Source organism: Carcharhinus amblyrhynchos, unplaced genomic scaffold (assembly GCF_965287045.1).
Source record: "Carcharhinus amblyrhynchos unplaced genomic scaffold, sCarAmb.v2.hapA chromosome_291, whole genome shotgun sequence".
NCBI lineage: Eukaryota > Metazoa > Chordata > Chondrichthyes > Carcharhiniformes > Carcharhinidae > Carcharhinus > Carcharhinus amblyrhynchos.
In genome coordinates, this window is record NW_027650031.1 from 1 (window position 1) to 18,819 (window position 18,819).

An 18,819-nucleotide genomic window follows, 5' to 3' on the forward strand; every position below is an offset into this window, starting at 1 on the left:
ATGGTGAGTGACTCGGAGCAGAACTTCTGGGTTGTGGTGTTCCCGGGTATATTCTGCTCTTCTCCTTTTAAATGGTAGCGATGGTGGGTTTGGAAGCTGCTGCCGATGGCGCCTTGGTGAGTTGCTGCAATGCATCTTGTAGATGGTGCACACTGCTGCCACTTTTCACCAGTGGTGAAAAGATTGGATGTTTGATGAGTGGTAGTAATCAAGCAGGCTGCTTAATCCTGGGTGGTGTTGACTTTCTTGAGTGTTGTTGGAGCTGCATTCATCCAGGCAAATAGAAATTATTCCATCACATTCCTGACTTGTGCCTTGTAGGTGGTGGACAGACTTTGGGGAATTGGGAGGTGAGTTATCCACTGCAGGATTCCTAGCCTTTGACTTGCCCTTGTAGCCACAATTTTTATATCACTGGTCAAGTTCAGGTTTCTGGGAAATGGTAACTACCAGGATGTTGATAGTGGGGGGATTGGGTGATAGTAATCCCATTGAATGTCAAAGTGAGATGGTTACTCTCTTGTTGGAGATGGTCATTGCCTGGCACTTGTGTGGTGCGAATGACACTTGTCACTTATCAGCCCAAGCTTGGATATTGTCCAGGTCTTGCTGTATTTAGACATGGACTGTTTCAATATCTGAGGAGTCACGACTGTTACTGAACATTGTGCAATCATCGGTGAATATCCCCACTTGTTATGATGTAGGGAAGGTCACTGATGAAGCAGCTAAAGTTGGTTGGACCTAGAACACTACCCTGAGGAAGTCCAGCAGTGACGCGTCTTAAAAATATTTAGCGAGGAAGTGGTGGAGGCTGCCTCGCTAAATATTTTTAAGACGCGGGTTGATGGGTTTTTGATAAGAGAGGGGATTAAGGGTTATGGGGAGAGGGCGGGAAAGTGGAACTGAGCAGCGACAGATCAGCCATGATCTTATTGAATGGCGGGGCAGGCTCGAAGGGCTAGATGGCCTACTCCTGCTCCTATTTCTTATGTTCTTATGTCCTGGAGCTGGACTTCCAACCACCACAACCATCTTCCTGTGTGGACTCTGACCAGCATATCTGTGTGTGCGTGCGCCGGACTGTGTGATTGTGCCTCTGAGTGTTTATGTATACAGATATTGAGTATGTGAGTGCGCACATTTTGAGCTTGTGAATGTCAGTGTCCACGTGCGGGTGTCTGTGCGCATGGATGTGGGAACTTCTTGATCTGTACTGGGGAAACTCAAAGGATCACCGGGGTGGATCTAACAGGAATTGTTAACGGCTGAATGAAAGGGTTTAACAAAGGGCTGTGTGTTTTTCAGCATCAAGTGCGAGAGCAGCGTGAGTAAACTGAACAGCAAGATAATGAAGAGCAGTGAGATGGTGAGTGCCAGCTGCCCACTGAGACAGAGCCCACAGCGAACCGGCAAACACTTGCTGCAAATACACAGCAGGACTGGCAACAGAAAGAGAAACTGAGTTAATGGGATGAATATTCCTGTTCAGCCCGCCACAGAAATGGGAATGGGCGAGGGACAGACCAGGGAAAGGTCCGTTGACCTCGGATAGGATTTGGGATGGTGCAGCTGGAAAGTCTCAGCCAGTGTTTCAGGCCAAGGTGACCTTTCAGAACAGTTTCCAGGTTCCCCAGCAGCAGCTGGGAGCTCTGTGGCTGAATGTTGGAACATTGGGATCCCAGCAGCTTAGCCCAGTGTGGGGGAGTTCTCTCTCTCTCTCTCTCTCTCCCCCTCGCTCTCTGCCTGTCTGTGTCTCTGAAACTCTCTCTTTGTCTCTCTCTTCCCCCGGCTTGCCCTCCCGTCTGTGTCCTCCCCCGCCCTGCCTCCCCGCCCTCTGCCCCTCCCCCTGCCTCTCCTGCTTCCCCCCCTCTCTTTTCCTCGTTCTCACTTTCTCCCTCTTATGCATTCAGCCTCTCTAATCCATCTTTCACTGGGAATAGTGCCGGTGAGTGGAGCAGATTCGAAGCTATCTGGAAATTTGGATTGTTACTCTTTATTCTTTCATGGGATAGGGGTGCCATTGGCGAGGCCAACATCTATTGCCCATTCCTAATTGCCCTAATACCGAGTGTCTCATTCAGCCGTTTCTGAAGCCATTTAAGAGTCACCCACATTGCTGTGTGTCTGGAGTTACATGTAGGCCAGACTGGGTAAGGACAACAGATTTCATGGTCACCATATAAAGAATTTATATTCCAGTAGTTGCCATGGTGGGTTTTGAACCCAGTGCATTAGCCTGGATCTCAGAATTAGTAGTCCAGTGACATCACCACAACACTGCCTGTGCTGTGTCAGCAAGAATCTCACTCGCTGATGGGCAGGCAGACTGAGGGAGTTTGAGATGGTGGATGCAGAGGCTGAGCTGGAGAGGCCTGTAGGAACACGCCTCAGACCAGTCTGTCACTCCGTACTCAGGGTCTGCAGCAGGATTCCCAATGGAGAACATGCGTCGCCTGTAATAACACATCTCAACTTCCCACCATATTCCTCTGCTAGCGTCCTGTCAGCTTGGATCATTCTCTGATGGAAGTTCTCTGTTTCTTTATTAAAACACGAAAGTACCAACCTGATGACCAGGAACCGATAGGCTGCTCAATGCTGTCTGGCTTCACATTGATGGTTGGAGCATTGTATCTGAACACCTCTCACCCAATCCTTCTAAACAAGTTACCCCAGTACAAATTCAACATTGGCCACCACTGGGGAATGTGGAAAGCTGCCCAGTCCTGTACACAGAAAACAGGACAAATCCAAACCAGCTAGTCTCTGCCCCATCAGTCTACTCTCAATCAACAGCAAAATGATGGAACGGGTCATCAACAGCACTTACTCAGCAATAACCTGCTCAGTAATGCCCAGTTTGGGTTCCACCAGGTCACTCAGCTCACTACAGCCTTGGTTCAAACATGGACAAAAGAACTAAATTCCAGAGCGAGGTGAGAATGACAGCCCTTAACATCAAGGCCACATTCGATTGAGTGTGGCATCAAGGATCCTAGAGAAACTGGAGTCAATGGGAATTTCCGCTGATTGAAGTCATGCCTGGCACAAAGGAGGATGGTTGTGGTGGTTGGAAGTCATCATCTCCGTCTCAGGACATCACTGCAGGAGTTCCTTCAGGGTTAGTGTCCTAGACCCAACTATCTTCAGCTGCTTCATCAATGACCTTCCTTCCATCATAAGGTCAGAAGTGGGGATGTTTGCCGAGGATTGCACAATGTTCAGCACCATTCTCCACTCCTCGGATACTGAAGTAGTCCATATCCAAATGTAGCAAGACTTGGACAATATCCAGGCTTGGGCTGATAAGTGGCGAGTGTAATTTGTGCTGCCCAAGTGCCAGGCAGTGACCATCTCGAACAAGAGAAGATTTAACCATCATCCCTTGACATTCAAACAGCATTATCATTGCTGAATCCCCCTCTCTCAACATCCTGGGGGTTACCATTGACCAGAAACTGAAGTGGGTCAGTCATATAAATACAGTGGCTACCAGAGGCTGGGAATTTAGTCGAGAATAACTCATCTTGTGATTCCCCAAAGCCATCTACAAGGCACAAGTCAGGAGAGTGATGGAAGACTCTCCAACACTTGGATGGAACATCCAACTCTTGCTGGGTGTAGCAGCAGCACTTGAAGTTCAACCCCATCGAGGACAAAGCAGCCCTCTCTATTGGTGCCCCATTAACAAACATTCACACCCTTTACCGCCTGTGTGTAGTGGCATGCACAAGATACACTGCAGGAACTCACCAAGGTTCCTTAGACAGCACCTTCCACATCAGTGAGCTCTGCCATCTAGATACGTGGGGACACTAGCACCTGGAGGTTCCCCTCCAAGCCACTCACCATCCTGACTTGGAGATATATCACCGTTGCTGGGTCAAAATCCTGGAACTCCCTCCCTAACAGCACTATGGGTGTACCTACACCACATGGACTGCCGTGACTCACCACCACCTTCTCAAGAGCAATTAGGGTGGGGTGATAAATGCTGGCCTAGTCGACAAAGCCCACGCCCTGATAAAGAATAAAAGAAATTCATGCAATCTCCTGGTGGGTGGAAAATCCAAGGGTAATAAGAGAAAAAACTCTCAGGGTGAATCCAATTCCATTTTGAAAGTTCCTGTTGAATCAGTTTCCAGACTGTAACACTACGTTCTCTACTCTCTCTCGTTTCCTTCTCTGTGAACGGTATACTTTGTCCGTATAGCGCGCAAGAAACAATACTTTTCACTGTATACTAACTCATGTAGAAAAATGCAACTAATATAACTAGAAAAATGGGCTGAAAAATGGCAAATTTAATTTAACGCAGACAAATGTGAGGTATTGCACTTTGGAAGGACAAACCAAAGTAGAACATACAGGGTAAATGGTAGGACTCTGAAGAGTGCAGAAGAACAGAGGGAGCTGGGAATACAAGTACAGAATTCCCTAAAAGTGATGTCACAGGTGGATAGGGTCGTAAAGAGTGCTTTTGGTACATTGGCCTTTATAAATCGGAGTATCGAGTATAAAAGTTGGAGTGTTATGGTGAGGTCATATAAGGCATTGGTGAGGCCGAATTTAGAGTATTGTGTAGAGTTTTGGTCATCTAGTTACAGGAAGGATATAAATAAGGTAGAAAAAGTGCGGAGAAGGTTCACAAGGATGTTGCCGGGACTTGAGAAGCTGAGTTACAGAGAGATTGAATAGGTTAGGACTTTATTCCCTGGAGTGTAGAAGAATGAGGGGAGATTTGATAGAGGTGTATAAGATTTTGATGGGTATAGATAGAGTGAATGCAAGCAGGCTTTTCCCACTGAGGCGAGGGGAGAAAAAGACCAGAGGGCATGGGTTAAGGGTGAAAGCAGAAAAGTTTAAAGGGAATATTACGGGGGGGCTTCTTCATGCAGAGAGTGGTGGGAGTGTGGAATGAGCTGCCGGATAAAGTGGTAAATGCGGGGTCACTTTTAACATTTAAGAGAAACTTGGACGGGTTCATGGATGAGAGGGGGTGTGGAGGGATATGGTCCAAGTGCAGGTCAGTGGGACTAGGCAAAAAATGGTTCAGCACAGACAAGAAGGGCCAAAAGGCCTGTTTCTGAGCTGTAAATTTTCTATGGCTCTTTTCTATGGTTCTATGTGACAGTAATAAATCAAAGCAAAAATCAAATAGTTCAGTACATTGCAGATCAGTCGCTGCATAAAAATCATTCACTGAAATTGTCCCACTCTAGTTCCTTTGTTGATTAGTTTAAATCTGTGTCCAACCTCCTGACGTTGGAAATTAATTAACCTTTTTTACTTTGCCTTTTATTTTGAACACCTTGATGAAATTTCCCTCTCTGCTGGAACGGGAACAATTTCAGTTTCTCTGGTCTCTCCACATAAATGAAGCTCCTCAACCCTGATCCTTCTGGTAAATCTTCTCTGCACCAAAACAGTGATATCTGAGGGCAGCACAGTGGTTAGCACTGATGCCTCACAGCACCAGGGAACTGGGTTCGATTCCCGAAATGGGTCACTGTGTGGAGTTTGCACGTTCTCCCCATATCTGCATGGGTTTCTTCCGGGTGCTCCAGTTTCCTCCCACACTCCAAAGTCAACATGGTTAAGTGGATTGGCCGTGCTAAATTCTCCTTTGGTATATCCAAACAGGTGCTGGAATGTGGCAACTGGGGGTTTTCACAGTAACTTCATTGCAGTGTTAATGTAAGCCTACTTGTGACACTAATAAATAAACATGAAGCTGCTTGCGTGATCGCTGAGGCCCCGCTGTGTCTTTCACTGATTTTGTTTCTCCTGCTGTGCATTGCAGGAGGATTTCTGTCTGGTTGACCTGTCTCTGAGCCTGACTGCCACAGTGGACATTGGCTTGGCAGACATGAAGGCCCTCGGAGCGGAGGTGGACGTGCAGACTCTGCAGACCGAGCTACATGAGGGTTTCTTCAGTGCAAACATACTGCAGGCAGTGTTGCCACCATCCAATTTATCATCAAGCAGCACCGAGTCACAGCGGGAAGATACTGAATCTGCCGAATTGGGTAAGAGAAAGCCCCACCCGAAACATCGCCGATACAATCGTGAACACCACCCCCTCTATCACTCACAAGCCTGAATATTGACTGACCCTGGTGCTCGTCCATACCCCCCCCCCCCCCCCACACACACACACACACACACACACACACACACTGCCTGCCCCCCCCCACCACCACCACCACCCACCCACCCCATGTACTGCCTTCAGGTTCTGATGCAGTCAATCCCCTTCACACCAGATCAGTTATTATAGAATGCAGCCCACAGCGATCAGTCAGCATGTGCTGCAGACACTGGGTGCACAGCAAGACCCTGAAAACTACACTGAGGCAAATAACCAATTCCATAGATTTTATTTGGTGAAGTAAGGGAAGAATATTGACTGCAGGACATCAGGTGAAATCCTCAGTATCGCCCCTCTGACAGTGCGGCGCTCCCTCGGCGCTGACCCCCTGACAGTGCGGCGCTCCCTCGGCGCTGACCCCCTGACAGTGCGGCGCTCCCTCGGCGCTGACCCCCTGACAGTGCGGCGCTCCCTCGGCGCTGACCCCCTGACAGTGCGGCGCTCCCTTGGCGCTGACCCCCTGACAGTGCGGCGCTCCCTCGGCGCTGACCCCCTGACAGTGTGGCTCTCCCTCGGCGCTGACCCCCTGACAGTGCGGCGCTCCCTCGGCGCTGACCCCCTGACTCCCCATCAAAACTAATTATAGATTTGAGATTAAGTTAAAACTTAACATTGTTTTTCAGACTGAAACAATTTATCTTTGATGTATAATGGGCGGTTTAAACATAAGTTTTTCAGCTAAAGCAGCTGTCAATCCCTGGTCATCTTAAAATGCTTCACCGCCAGCTATCCAAAATCACAGAATTATTGCAGGGCAGAAGGAGGCCATTCAGTCCATCGTGTCTGCATTGGCCCTCCAAACAAGCATCATGACTTTGTGCCATTCTCCTGTCTTTCCCCCAAAATCTGCACATTGTTCCTATTCAAATTATCAGCTAACACCCTATCAAACGCCTCGATTGAACCTGCCTTCTAGGCAGTGCATTCCAGACCCAAACCACTCGCTATATGAAAAAGATTTTTCTATGAACGGTATGCTTTGCCTGTATAGCGCTCAAGAAACAATTCTTTTCACTGTATGTTGATAGATGTGACAGTAATAAATCACAGATAGGTTTTGATTGATTGGGGAGTTGAGGGATATGGAGAAACGGAAAGGAAAGTGGAGTTCAGGCCACACACAGATTAGTCATAGAGCATGGAAACAGGCCCTTCGGCCCAACTGGTCCATGCTCACCATGATGCCCTCCCAGCTAGTCTCAACGCCCCATGTTTGGCCCACATCCCTCTAATCCTTTCCCATCCATGTACTTATCCAAACGCTCTTTAAATGTTACTATTAAACCTGCCTCAACCACTTTCTCCGGCAGCTCATTCCACATCTGCACCACCCTCTGTGTGAAGTGGTTACCCCTCGGGTCCTTTTAATTCTTTCCCCTCTCACCTTAAACCTGTGCCCTCTAGTTTTCAGTTCCCCTTCCCTGGCAAAAAGGCTCCGTGCGTGTATCCTATCTGTGCCCCTCATGATTTTGGACACCCCAGTAAGGTCACCCCTCACTCTCCTACATTCCATGGAGTAAAGCCCTAGCCTGGCCAATCACTCCCTCTAACTCAGGCCCAGTCGTCCTGACAACATCCTCGTAAATCTTTCCAGTTTCCCAATGTCTTTCCCGTAACACAGTGACCAAAACTGTACACAGATGGAGAGTGACAATACTGTGCATTACTGAGGAGTGCCCTTGGTACAGTAATCACCTTGAACTCAGCAAGCGCGGAGGCTGTCACACCCAATTTCAGGGATTCACTGCCATGATCTTACTGCATGGTGCAGCATGTTCAAAGGGCTGAATGGCCTTTTCCTGACCCTAAATTCTAGTATACCCATTGATTAGACAATGCTTTATAAAGCGTTAATGAGAGATGTTTTGTGTGTGATTGATCCAGCGTATAAGGATTCTGTTCCTTGATGTTTATGACATGTTTGTTGAGGACCTGATTCCTTACACCTCTTGTCTCCCTTGAACAGAAGGTGACAGAACAGCTGGTGTCATAGCGACCAGACCTGCCTTCATGGACTATTTACCACAAGTCATTTCCCTGCAGATGGAGGACACCAGCATCACCCTATCTTTGAACAGTCAACAGAGGTACAACGCTCAGGGCACCGCCTTGCATTTCTATAGCACCTTTCACAACCTCAGCACATCCCAAGGCATTTTACAGCCAATCAAGTATGTCTGAAGTCTAATCATTGTTATGATGCAGGAAACTCAGCAGCCAATCTGTGCACAGTCAGATCCCACAAGCAGCAATGTGATCATGACCAGATCATTTTGATATTTTTAAGGCTGAGTTAGATAGATTCCAGGAGTCAAAGCGTATAAGGGGCAATTGGGAATGCGGAGTTGAGGCAACAGTCTGATCAGCTGTGATCTTATCGAATGGTGGAGCAGGCTCGATGGGCTGAATGGCCTACTTCTCCTAGTTTGTATGTTAATATGATTTTGAGAGAACTGCCCTGCTCTTCCAAATATGTCACGGGTTCATCAATCCCCACCTGAGAGACCATTCAGAACCTAGGATTAATATCTCATCTGAAAGAGGTGGCACCAACAACGCAGCACTCCCCCGGTACTGCAGCGCCCCCACAGTATTGCAGTGCTCCCCCACTCCTGCAGCATTCCCTCGGTATTCCAACACCCACCTGGCGCACACCACACCCTCCGTGTGGCCGCTGCGCTGCCCCTGGCTGGCCCCCCCCCACCGCTGCACTGTCCCCAAGCCTGCCCCGGTACTGCGGCACTGCACTGGGAGCGTTGGCCTGGATTATGTCCTCATCAATGATGTGGGCATTTGAACCCAGCACCTGCTGGGGAGTGTGCTGAGCACTGGGTGATGGTGACAGGTTATTATCGATATGGATTATCCCGGTCTCTCTCTCTCTCTCTCCCCCTTCCTCCTCCTCCTCCTCCCCCTCTCCCCACCCCCTGGTGTAAGGGGAGTTTACTGTCTGCTGCCAGTGCTGTTGGATTTGATTTTTGGCTTTCTCCTTTCTCCCAGACACCTCCATTGGAACTTGAAGTTGCTTAATTTCCACTACGAGCCTGAAGACTTTTATCGGATAATGCCACATCTCATCCTGCCTCCTATAAGCATCCAGCTTAGCCTAGAAGGTGAGGAGCATTGTTGGAGCAGTAATCTGCCTCACTACATGGCAGGGCCTGCTACAATACCCACTGAAGGTGGGTCTTATCACCATGGACCCAGCGTGATAATATTTCCTGCTGCTTTAAAGCATCAGCTGGATTGGCCATGTGTAGGTTAGGGAAATTAGTGGGGTAAATACATGTGGTAATGGGATAGGACCCTGGATGGCATGCTGTGTTGGAGAGTTGGTGCGGATGGGATGGGCCGAATGGCCTCCTTGTGCACTAGTGATTCTGTGATTCTCAGACCCTGAGTGGAGGGGCTGGGGGGGGAGCGGTCTGTGATATTGCCCCTCGAGTGGGGCTGGCCTGAGGGATAGGAGTGATTTTCCAGGGGGCGGGGTGATCAGTGAGTGAATGCAGTGGAGAGCAGGCTGATTCTGTCACTAGCTCTGACTGATATCTGTGAGTAAAAGCCTGTATTCTTAAAAGCATTATTCAGACACCCTTTACAGGCAGTTCAGATTATGGATTTGTATACAGTTGTAATTTCAAATGGGTGGGGGTCCTTGATTATTTAAAATGGGTTCTTTATCCAATAAAGTTCCAGAACCACTGCTTTAAAGGAACAAGGCTGTTTATTGACTAATCCTCTCTTTCTTTCCTTCTTCCTGTCTCATTCTCCCTCTTCCTCTCTCCCACTCCCTCCCCCTCCCTCTCACTCACTGTGCTTCTCCCTCTCTCTGTCGCTCCCTCTCTCTGTCGCTCCCTCTCTCTGTCGCTCCCTCCCCTCCCCTTTCCGTTTTTCTCTACCTCTCTCTCTCTCCCCCACCCTAATTCCTCCCCCTGTCTCTCTCCCTCTCTCTCCCCTCTTCCCCTTCTCTATCTCGCCCCTGCGCTCCCCCTCTCTTCCCACCTCTCTCTCTTCCCCCTTCTCTCCTCCCCCTCTCTCTTCTCTCTCTCTCTTCCCCTCCCCGCCTTCCCCTCTCGCCCTCTGCCTCCAGATGGACTGCTCTTGTCCCAGAGTCGGCAGCGCATTGTGAGTCTGAGCCAGCTCAGCAGCTCTCTACAGGTGAGTGAAGCTTCTGGGTGAGAGCAGTGACTCACTGAGGCCACGGGAACATCCTGACCTTCAGTTCGTAACCTGTGCTGAGGCTGCTGGATTTTGCCTCGCTGAACTGGCAGCAACAACAAGCACCTACATTTATGTAGCACCTGTAGGGAAACATGTTACGGTATTTCACCGAGGGTGATCAAACTGGTTTTGACACTGAACCATTTCAGGGGATATTACAGTCAACGACCAAAAGCTTGGAGCATCTCAAAATTGGAGGGTTTTATGGAGAGAATTACAGAACCTAGAGCCCAGGCACGGTCACTAACTGTGGAGAGATTAAATCTGAGACACTCCTTAGAGGCCAGTGCCCTTGGGATACAGGGATGTCAGCGGGTTGTAGGCTGTGTTTACAGAGATAGGGAAGGGGTGAGGAAATGATTTAGAGATTCCTCCTCCTCTGGATCGGAAGGGGAAGTTGATGACCGCGGGCACCAGTTGGATTGCTCCATAATTATATCTGCAGTGGTTTGCCGTTTCCTTCTGCAGTGTGGCTGAGTAGGAAACTCTCCCACTCTTACCACCCCCAGTCAGGGCTATTAGCCATAGAGGTTTACAGTATGGAAACAGACCCTTGGGCCCAACTTGCCCATACTGCCCAGTTTTTAACCACTAAGCTAATTCCAATTGGCTGCATTTGGCCCAAATCCCTCTATACCCATCGTACCCGTGTAACTGTCTGAATGGTTCTCAGCCAAAAAGCAATCAGTTTGGCCACATTCTGAACACACACACCCCAAATGGCCATCAGGTCCTGAAATAGGACTCAGAGCCTCAGGCCCAGGAGTAGGGACACAAGACCCCCCCAGTTAGATATTACATCTTCTGAATATGACAGGGACAAGAGGGTGCCCAGACTGATTGTCCCAGTTTAATTTCTCCTGTCTCTTGAAGACAAAGTGAGAATTAGGAGAACAGTCCGTGGGGCAGCACGGTGGCACAGTGGTTAGCACTGCTGCCGCATAGTGCCAGGGACGTGTGTTCAATTCCCGATTTGTGTCTGTGCGGAGGTTGCACATTCTCCCCATGTCTGTGTGGGTTTCCTCTGGAAGCTCCGGTTTCCTCCCACAATCCAAAAAAATGTGCAGGTTAGGTAGATTGGCCATGATAAATTGCTCCTTAGTGTCAGAGGACTAGCTAGGACAAATGCATGGGGCTAGGGCCTGGGTGGGATTGTGGTTGGTGCAACCTTGATGGGCCGAATGGCCTCCTTCTGCGCGGTAGTGATTCTATGATTATTATCTATGATCCTTGGATAGGTTTTGAACGCAGGTTGGATGGCAGAATATTTTCTGAAGGGAAGCAAGTCCATTATAACATCAGCAGCTAAAACTGATCAGTGATCTCAGTTACTCCCTGCTGAGTGAATTGTGCAATGACAGAGCACATGTGGCCATTCAGCCCACATTGGCTGTGCCAGCTCTTTGTAGGAGCTATCCAGTATATCCAACTCTTTGTAGGAGCAATCCAGTATATCCAACTCTTTGTAGGAGCTATCCAGTATATCCAACTCTTTGTAGGAGCAATCCAGTATATCCAACTCTTTGTAGGAGCAATCCAGTATATCCAACTCTTTGTAGGAGCTATCCAGTATATCCAACTCTTTGTAGGAGCTATCCAGTATATCCAACTCTTTGTAGGAGCTATCCAGTATGTCCAACTCTTTGTAGGAGCTATCCAGTATATCCAACTCTTGCCAGTTGCCCCTACAAAGGTTTCCTTTCAAGCATCTCTGATCCAGTTTATCCAGTTTCTCTTTGAAAGGTACAGTTGAATCTGTTCCAATGTCCTTTCAGTCAGTGCGTTCCAGATCACGGTAACTCACTGGCTGGTTGCTGAGAGTTGTTCAGCGTGCACGGGAGCTGAAGTTGTTTCCTTGTTTTCTCTTTTGTTTTAGATCACGGGCATTGATCTTTCTGCTTCTGTCACAGTCCATACTTGCACTGTTCACTATCGACACTCCGAGTTTTCACATTGGCTGCACCTATCAGAAAAATCAGCAGATTCTCAGCTTACAACTGAAAGGTTTGTGTCAGCTCCCACTTAGCCAATGTTTCCATATTCTTTATTTCTAAACAACACCACCAACACACCACTCCCCCACCACCCCCCACATCCTGTCTTAATGACTGATGTTAATTCAGCTCCCTCACACTGTCACTCAGTAACCCCTCTCCCCAGCACCCTGTGTTACTGACTGTATCTCTGTTAATGTTAATATCCAGCTCCTTCACCCTGTCACTCAGTAGCCCCACTCCTCCAGCACCCTGTGTTATTGACTGTACCTCTATTGATGTTAATCCAGCTCCCTCACACTGTGGGCTGCAGGGTGTCACAGTGGTTAGCACTGTTGCCTCACGGTACCAGGGACCCTTGTTCGATTTCTGGCTTGGGTCACTGTCTGTGTGGAGTTTGCATGTTCTCCCCATGTCTGCATGGCTTTCCTCCCACAGTCTGAAAGACATGCTGGTTCGGTGCATTGGCTGTGCTAAATTCTCCCTCAGTGTACCCAAACAGCTGGCAGAGTGTGGCAACTAGGAGAGTTTCACAATAATTTCATTGCAGTGATAAGGTAAACCTTACTTGTAACTAATAAATAAACTTTAAATAAAACTTTAAGTAACCCCCTCTTCCCCAGCACCCTGTGTTACTGACTGTATCTGTACTGATATTAATCCAGCTCCCTCACACTGTCACTCAGTAATCTCTCTCCCCCCAGCACCTTATGTTACTGACTATACCTCTACTAATGTTAATCCAGCTCCCTCTCACCATCACTCAGTAACCCCTGTCCCCCAACACCCTTTGTTACCTACTATAACTGCACTGATGTTAATCCAGCTCTGTCAGACAGCGGGACTGGATAACTGCTCTCTAGTATGGTGCGATGTGACTGATCCCTGATGTGTTCTCTGGGAGTGCCCAGCTTCACTCTGGTTTTATTTGATGTTGAATCAGGCAGTTTCCTTGGCTGAGAATCCCTATCGCAATCACTTGTTCGTTGACAAATGTGAGCAGTACTCTGCAGTTCCTCGATGCTCCAGCTTTTGCCCTGGGCTTTGGGTCTATAATTGCAGGTAAGGATAATTGTTAAGATGCTTTTATTTGAACTCTGCTGCATCAGCCCATTGACCTTACCCCCTTACTAACACTGTCTCTTTGCATCAAATCAGTTAGAAAGGGAAATATTGATTTGTTTATATCTCAGAGCCTTTCATATACCAGTGGAGCTTCTTTATTGACCACAGTATATCCAGGGGCTATCGCTTTTTCCTTAGATGTAGTTGACAGGTCTCTTTTAATTCATTCGCAGGAGGTGGGTATTAGTGCCAAGACCAACATTTAGTGCCTTACCCTAATTGCCCTTGAGAAGATGGTGATGAGCTGTCATTTGTTAACCAAATTGAAACTTCCTCAGCTGCTGTTGTGGGTCTTGAACTTGTATCTCCAGGTCATTAGTGTTAGGATTACTAGCTGAGTATCATAACCGTTGTGCTATCATGCCGTTTAGGTGAACCGTGTTTGCCTGGGTTTCCCCCGGGTGCTCCAGTTTCCTCTCACAATCCAAAGATGTACGGGTTAGGTGGATTGGCCATGCTAAATTGCCCCTTAGTGTCAGGGGGACTAGATAGGGTAAATGCATGGGGCTATACATGGGTAGGATTGTGTTGGTGTAGATTTGATGGGCCGAATGGCCTCCTTCTGCACTGTATGATTCTGGATTGGGTTGAGTAAATGAACGCAAACCACACATTAATCCTCATTATGCTGCAAATGGCAGAGTCCACATTAATAATGGCAGCTGCCAATGTAAACTATCACACTATAATTACACTGCCCTATCAATAACAGCACTGTACCTTTGACAGAGTTTGTCAAGGAACAGTTTCTACTGGCGGGGCCCTGGCATGGAGAGATTTTTTTTTAAATTCACTCGTGGGGCATCACTGGCTGGGTCAGAATTTATTGCCCATCTCCAGTTGCCCCTTGGAGGGCAGTTGAGAGTCAACCACATTGCTGTGGCTCTGGAGTTACATGTAGGTCAGACTGGGTAAGGATGGCAGATTTTCTTACCTAAAGGTCATCAGTGAATCAGATGGGTTTTTCCGACAATCAACAATGATTTCGTGGTCATCAGTAGATTCTTTATTCCAGATTTTTTTTATTGAATTCAAATTCCACCGTCTGCCGCAGTGGGATTCGAACCCGGGTCCCCAGAACATCAGCTGAGTTTTTGGATTAATAACCTAGTGATAATGCCACTAGGCCATCACCCCTTGTTGAAATAATTTAGAAAAGAATCAGAGGGGTAAACAAGGAGAATATTTTTTCCATGAGTTGTTGTGATGTGGAACAGAACATAGAACAGTACAAGCCTTCAGCCCTTGATGTTGTGCCGAGCTTTGTCCAAAACTAAGATCAAGCTATCCCACCCCCTATCATTCTGGAATGTGCTGCCTAAAAGTGTGATGGAAACAGATTCAACTTCCACATGGAAATTTGTAAATATCTGCAAATTGCAGGCCTTTGGGAATGGGCTGGGAAAGTAGAGAGAATGAGACTAATTGGACTCTTTCGAAAGAGTCAGCACAGGCCACAATGGGCTGAATGGTCTAGTTAGTTCTCTGTTGTAAGATTGTGTACGCGGTTAAGATTAATTGGAAACACTGGCATCCTGAGAGAACACAGTGAATTGGTATCATGGGAGAGATACAGTGTGGATTGTGGATGGTTTGGTTTCTGAGTTTCAATGTTTAATGGCCTGTTTTTACCATCTGGCTTCAGTCTAGCCTGTGAGACCACGGTGATAACAATGGGTCCTTCTGTCACCACACAGACACCCAGCACCTGAAGACCCACAGCTCTCACTGGCGTGGGAACGTGGCGGTGAAGAATCTTTGGTGGCGGGCAGGGGATGGGTCACAGATCCCGCGAGCCCCCCCTCTGGCCAATACACACGTGTGGGGTGATGCCCTTTTTCTGGAGTCATTGAGTTTGCAGGTAAGCTGCTAAAGCTGCCTCCTGTGCTGGAACCATCCTTTCAGAGCAGGGTGAGGGTGAGCAGCGCAGAGTTCAGAGAATCACCCCCTCATTGGAGAGAGCACAGGGTGTGTTCAGTACATGATTGGCTAGTGACTGGGGGTATCACAACATGATTGGACAGTGACTAGGGGTATCACAACATGATTGGACAGTGACTGGGGGTATCACAACATGATTGGACAGTGACTGGGGGTATCACAACATGATTGGACAGTGACTGGGGGTATCACTACATGATTGGCTAGTGACTGGGGGTATCACTACATGATTGGCTAGTGATTAGGGCGTATCACTACATGATTGGACAGTGACCGGGCTATAAGTAAGTAAGTCCTGCCCTGGTTCAATCTACCAAAATGCATCACCTCGCATTTATCTAAATTAAACTCCATCTGCCACTCGTCAGCCCACTGGCCCAATTGATCAAGATCCCGTTGCAATTGGAGATAACTTTCCTCACTGTCCACTATGCCACCAATCTTAGTGTCATCTGCAGACTTACTAACCATGCCCCCTATAGTCTCATCCAAATCATTAATATAAATGACAAATAACAGTGGGCCCAGCGCTGATCTCTGAGGCATACCACTGGTTACAGGCTTCCCGTTTGAAAAGTAACTCTCTACAATCACCCTCGGACCTCTGTCAAGAAGCCAATTTTGTATCCATTTAGATACCTCACCCTGGATCCCGTGAGATTTTAATTTTATGCAACAACCTACCATGCGGTACCTTGTCAAAGGACTTTGTAAAGTCCATGTAGAAAACATCAACCGCACTTCTTGGTTACTCTTCAAAAAACTCAATCAAATTAGTGAGACATGATTTTCCACTCACAAAGCAATACTGACTGTCCCTAATCAGTCCTTGTGTCTCTAAATGCCTGTAGCTCCTGTCTCACAAAATACCTTCCAGTGGCTGGAAGTGATTGGGCGTATCACCCCATGATTGGCTAGTGATGGGAGTGGATCACTAATGATTGGCTATTGACCAGGTGTATCATGCCATACGATTGGATAGTGACCTGGTATTGCCCTCTGAGAGGTTGTGATTGGTGGATGAGTGACTGGCTACAGTGTGTGGCAGGATTACAGGGGTTGAGGATTGGATGAATTGCCTGAAGTTGGGGATTGTCCTATTTTCAGGGCCAGCCTCTGATTCTCCCGTCTCTGGTCCTAGGGCAGTTACAGTTACGCACAGTCCTTCAGTAGGGATTTTGCAACCACTCTGAACCTGGACGGCACGGTGAATGAACTGCAGGTGGAGTTATCGGATGCTGCGGTGGAGTGCTTGTCCAAAGTGCTGTCCCTGATCCATAGAAACTGGGGTCAAGATAAGGGAGAGAGGCTGAAGATCGAACCCATGTCTGAAGACATGGAATTGGATACCCGTATTGGATCAGAGATCAACCTGTATAAGACAAATATTAAGCTGGAATGTATCACTCTGTTCTTCCTTTCCAGTGTGACAGGTGGGTTGCAGCCGATCTCGCTTCCTTTATTGTCCATAGTTTGATCTTTGGGAAAAGGCATTGGCCATTTCATCTGTTCAACTTGCTCTTTCCTTGGAGAAGAGACAGTTGAGAGGAGATTTGATAGAAGTGTTCCAAATCATAAAGAATCTGACAGGCTAGGGAGAAACTGCCCTGTGAGTGGAAAGGCCGGGAATCAGAGGAAGACACAGATTTAAGGTGATTGGTAGGAATGGTGACATGAGGGAAACTATTTTAACGTAGTGAGTGGCTAGGGTTTGGAATTTACTACGTGGGAGGATGGTGGAGGGAGGGTTAATTGTGGTTTACGAAAGGGAATTTGAATTCGAAGACCATAAAGATCATGGCTACAGAGAAAGAGCAGCAGTGTGAGTACATTGCTGCTGCAGTGGGCTGAATGGCCTCCTGTGCTGTGAACAGTCTGGGGTTCTATATGAACATTCCCCAGTTAGATCCGGGTTAGCCTGTAGCTTAACTCTATGAGCAGGATTTTCTGGCCATGTTCGCCCCGAGGCTGGAAAATCCCACTCAAGGCCAGTGGACCTTTGCATGGCCCAGGTCCCACTGGATCTGGTTCCCGTGGCAGGCAGGATGGGAGAATTCCACCCAATATCTCATAGTCCCCTTACCCGATGAAAATCCACCCACCTCACTCCTGAAAGCTAGCTTCAGCAACCTGTCAGGGGTAAGAGTATGGTTCTTATTGTGTGATGAAGCAGGCTAAAGGGGCCAAATGTCCTCTTTCTGCCACAATATCCGATGTCCTTATGATCTTCTTGTGCTTTCTGGTTTCACCGCCTGTACAGCCAGCTCAAATTCCTTCTGGATTTACCCAACAGAAGGAATAGTTTCTCTGTTGAATCCCGTTAAACTCGCCAATCAGGTGATCATCATAACTCAAATGTTCCTGTATAATATAACCCTCTGTGCTTTGATTCTCTCTTATAATTCCATTCGATAATTCCATTCATTCCAGGAGGTCCCGTTCTGTCTATAGCAGGGAATGACTGGATACTGAGCAGTGGCAGGGACGCTGGCTGATTTCCCTCAGTCCTCAGCCGAGAGCCCTGTCTGCCAGTTTTCTTTGAGATAACATTTTGGCTTAGGGGTGTTCCATACATGGTCACTATTTATTGCCCATCCATAATTGCCCTTTGAGAAGGTGGTGGTGAGCTGCTTTCTTGAACCGCTGCAGTCCGTAAGGTGTAGGTACACCCAAAATGCTGTTAGGGAGTAGCAGGATTTTGACCCAGTGACAGTGAAAGAATGGCAATATATTTCCAAGGCTGGGGAGTGAGTTGGAGAGGAACCTCCAGTTGGTGGTGTCCCCATTGTACTTCTCATTGGTGGCGTTGGGAGATATTTCAGGGCCCTTTGGCCAAACATTGGGAAGATTAGAGAGAGTATTTGCCCCTGATCGCTATCCATTCACCCTGCCTGAGAGAACGGGTGCTCAGCCAGGAAAGGTTTGGGCTCAATTACAATATTTTCCCATCTTTTCTACTGGCTGGAAATAATCAAATAATCACTATTTGCTCACATCTGAATGAGGGGATGCCTGGCTGCAGCAATCTGACATCAGGGGAAACCAAAGCACACCAAAGGGAGGAAATGAGTCCGAGTCAGGGTGCCTGTTGGAATCTAGTGCTCAGTATGTGATCAGTACACTGTGATCTCTCCTCTGACACACAGGTGCCAGTATTTTACAGGTCAAAGCCTTATCCATTGACAAAGGCACAGAGAACTTAATTTGCGAGGTGGAGATGCTCTCTCTGATAGTGATGAAGACATTAAAAGACATCATGGATCTCCGGGCCAGTGCCTCGGACACTGCCAAGCCTGTCCTCACCATGTCTCACTTCTCCACAGCTTTCTTTGCCCACAGCTGGTCATTCGAGGTAAGAAATCCAAGATTGCAAGCGTCAGGTTA

At 47.8% G+C, this 18,819-nt stretch overlaps 1 protein-coding gene across 1 annotated transcript in view; it reads left to right on the forward strand.

Annotated features, from left to right (window-relative positions):
- The first annotated feature begins 1,311 nt into the window (after positions 1 to 1,311).
- Positions 1,312 to 18,819, forward strand: part of LOC145339025 (bridge-like lipid transfer protein family member 2) — a 60,798-nt gene continuing 43,290 nt past the window's right edge. Inside the window, exons 1-10 of the mRNA XM_080183451.1 lie at positions 1,312 to 1,369; positions 5,807 to 6,032; positions 8,121 to 8,241; positions 9,155 to 9,267; positions 10,245 to 10,312; positions 12,252 to 12,379; positions 13,313 to 13,431; positions 15,192 to 15,355; positions 16,577 to 16,868; positions 18,582 to 18,787. Of these exons, the coding sequence (XP_080039577.1) occupies positions 1,352 to 1,369; positions 5,807 to 6,032; positions 8,121 to 8,241; positions 9,155 to 9,267; positions 10,245 to 10,312; positions 12,252 to 12,379; positions 13,313 to 13,431; positions 15,192 to 15,355; positions 16,577 to 16,868; positions 18,582 to 18,787 (1,455 nt within the window). The 5' untranslated portion in view covers positions 1,312 to 1,351. The remainder of the gene's footprint in view (positions 1,370 to 5,806; positions 6,033 to 8,120; positions 8,242 to 9,154; positions 9,268 to 10,244; positions 10,313 to 12,251; positions 12,380 to 13,312; positions 13,432 to 15,191; positions 15,356 to 16,576; positions 16,869 to 18,581; positions 18,788 to 18,819) is intronic.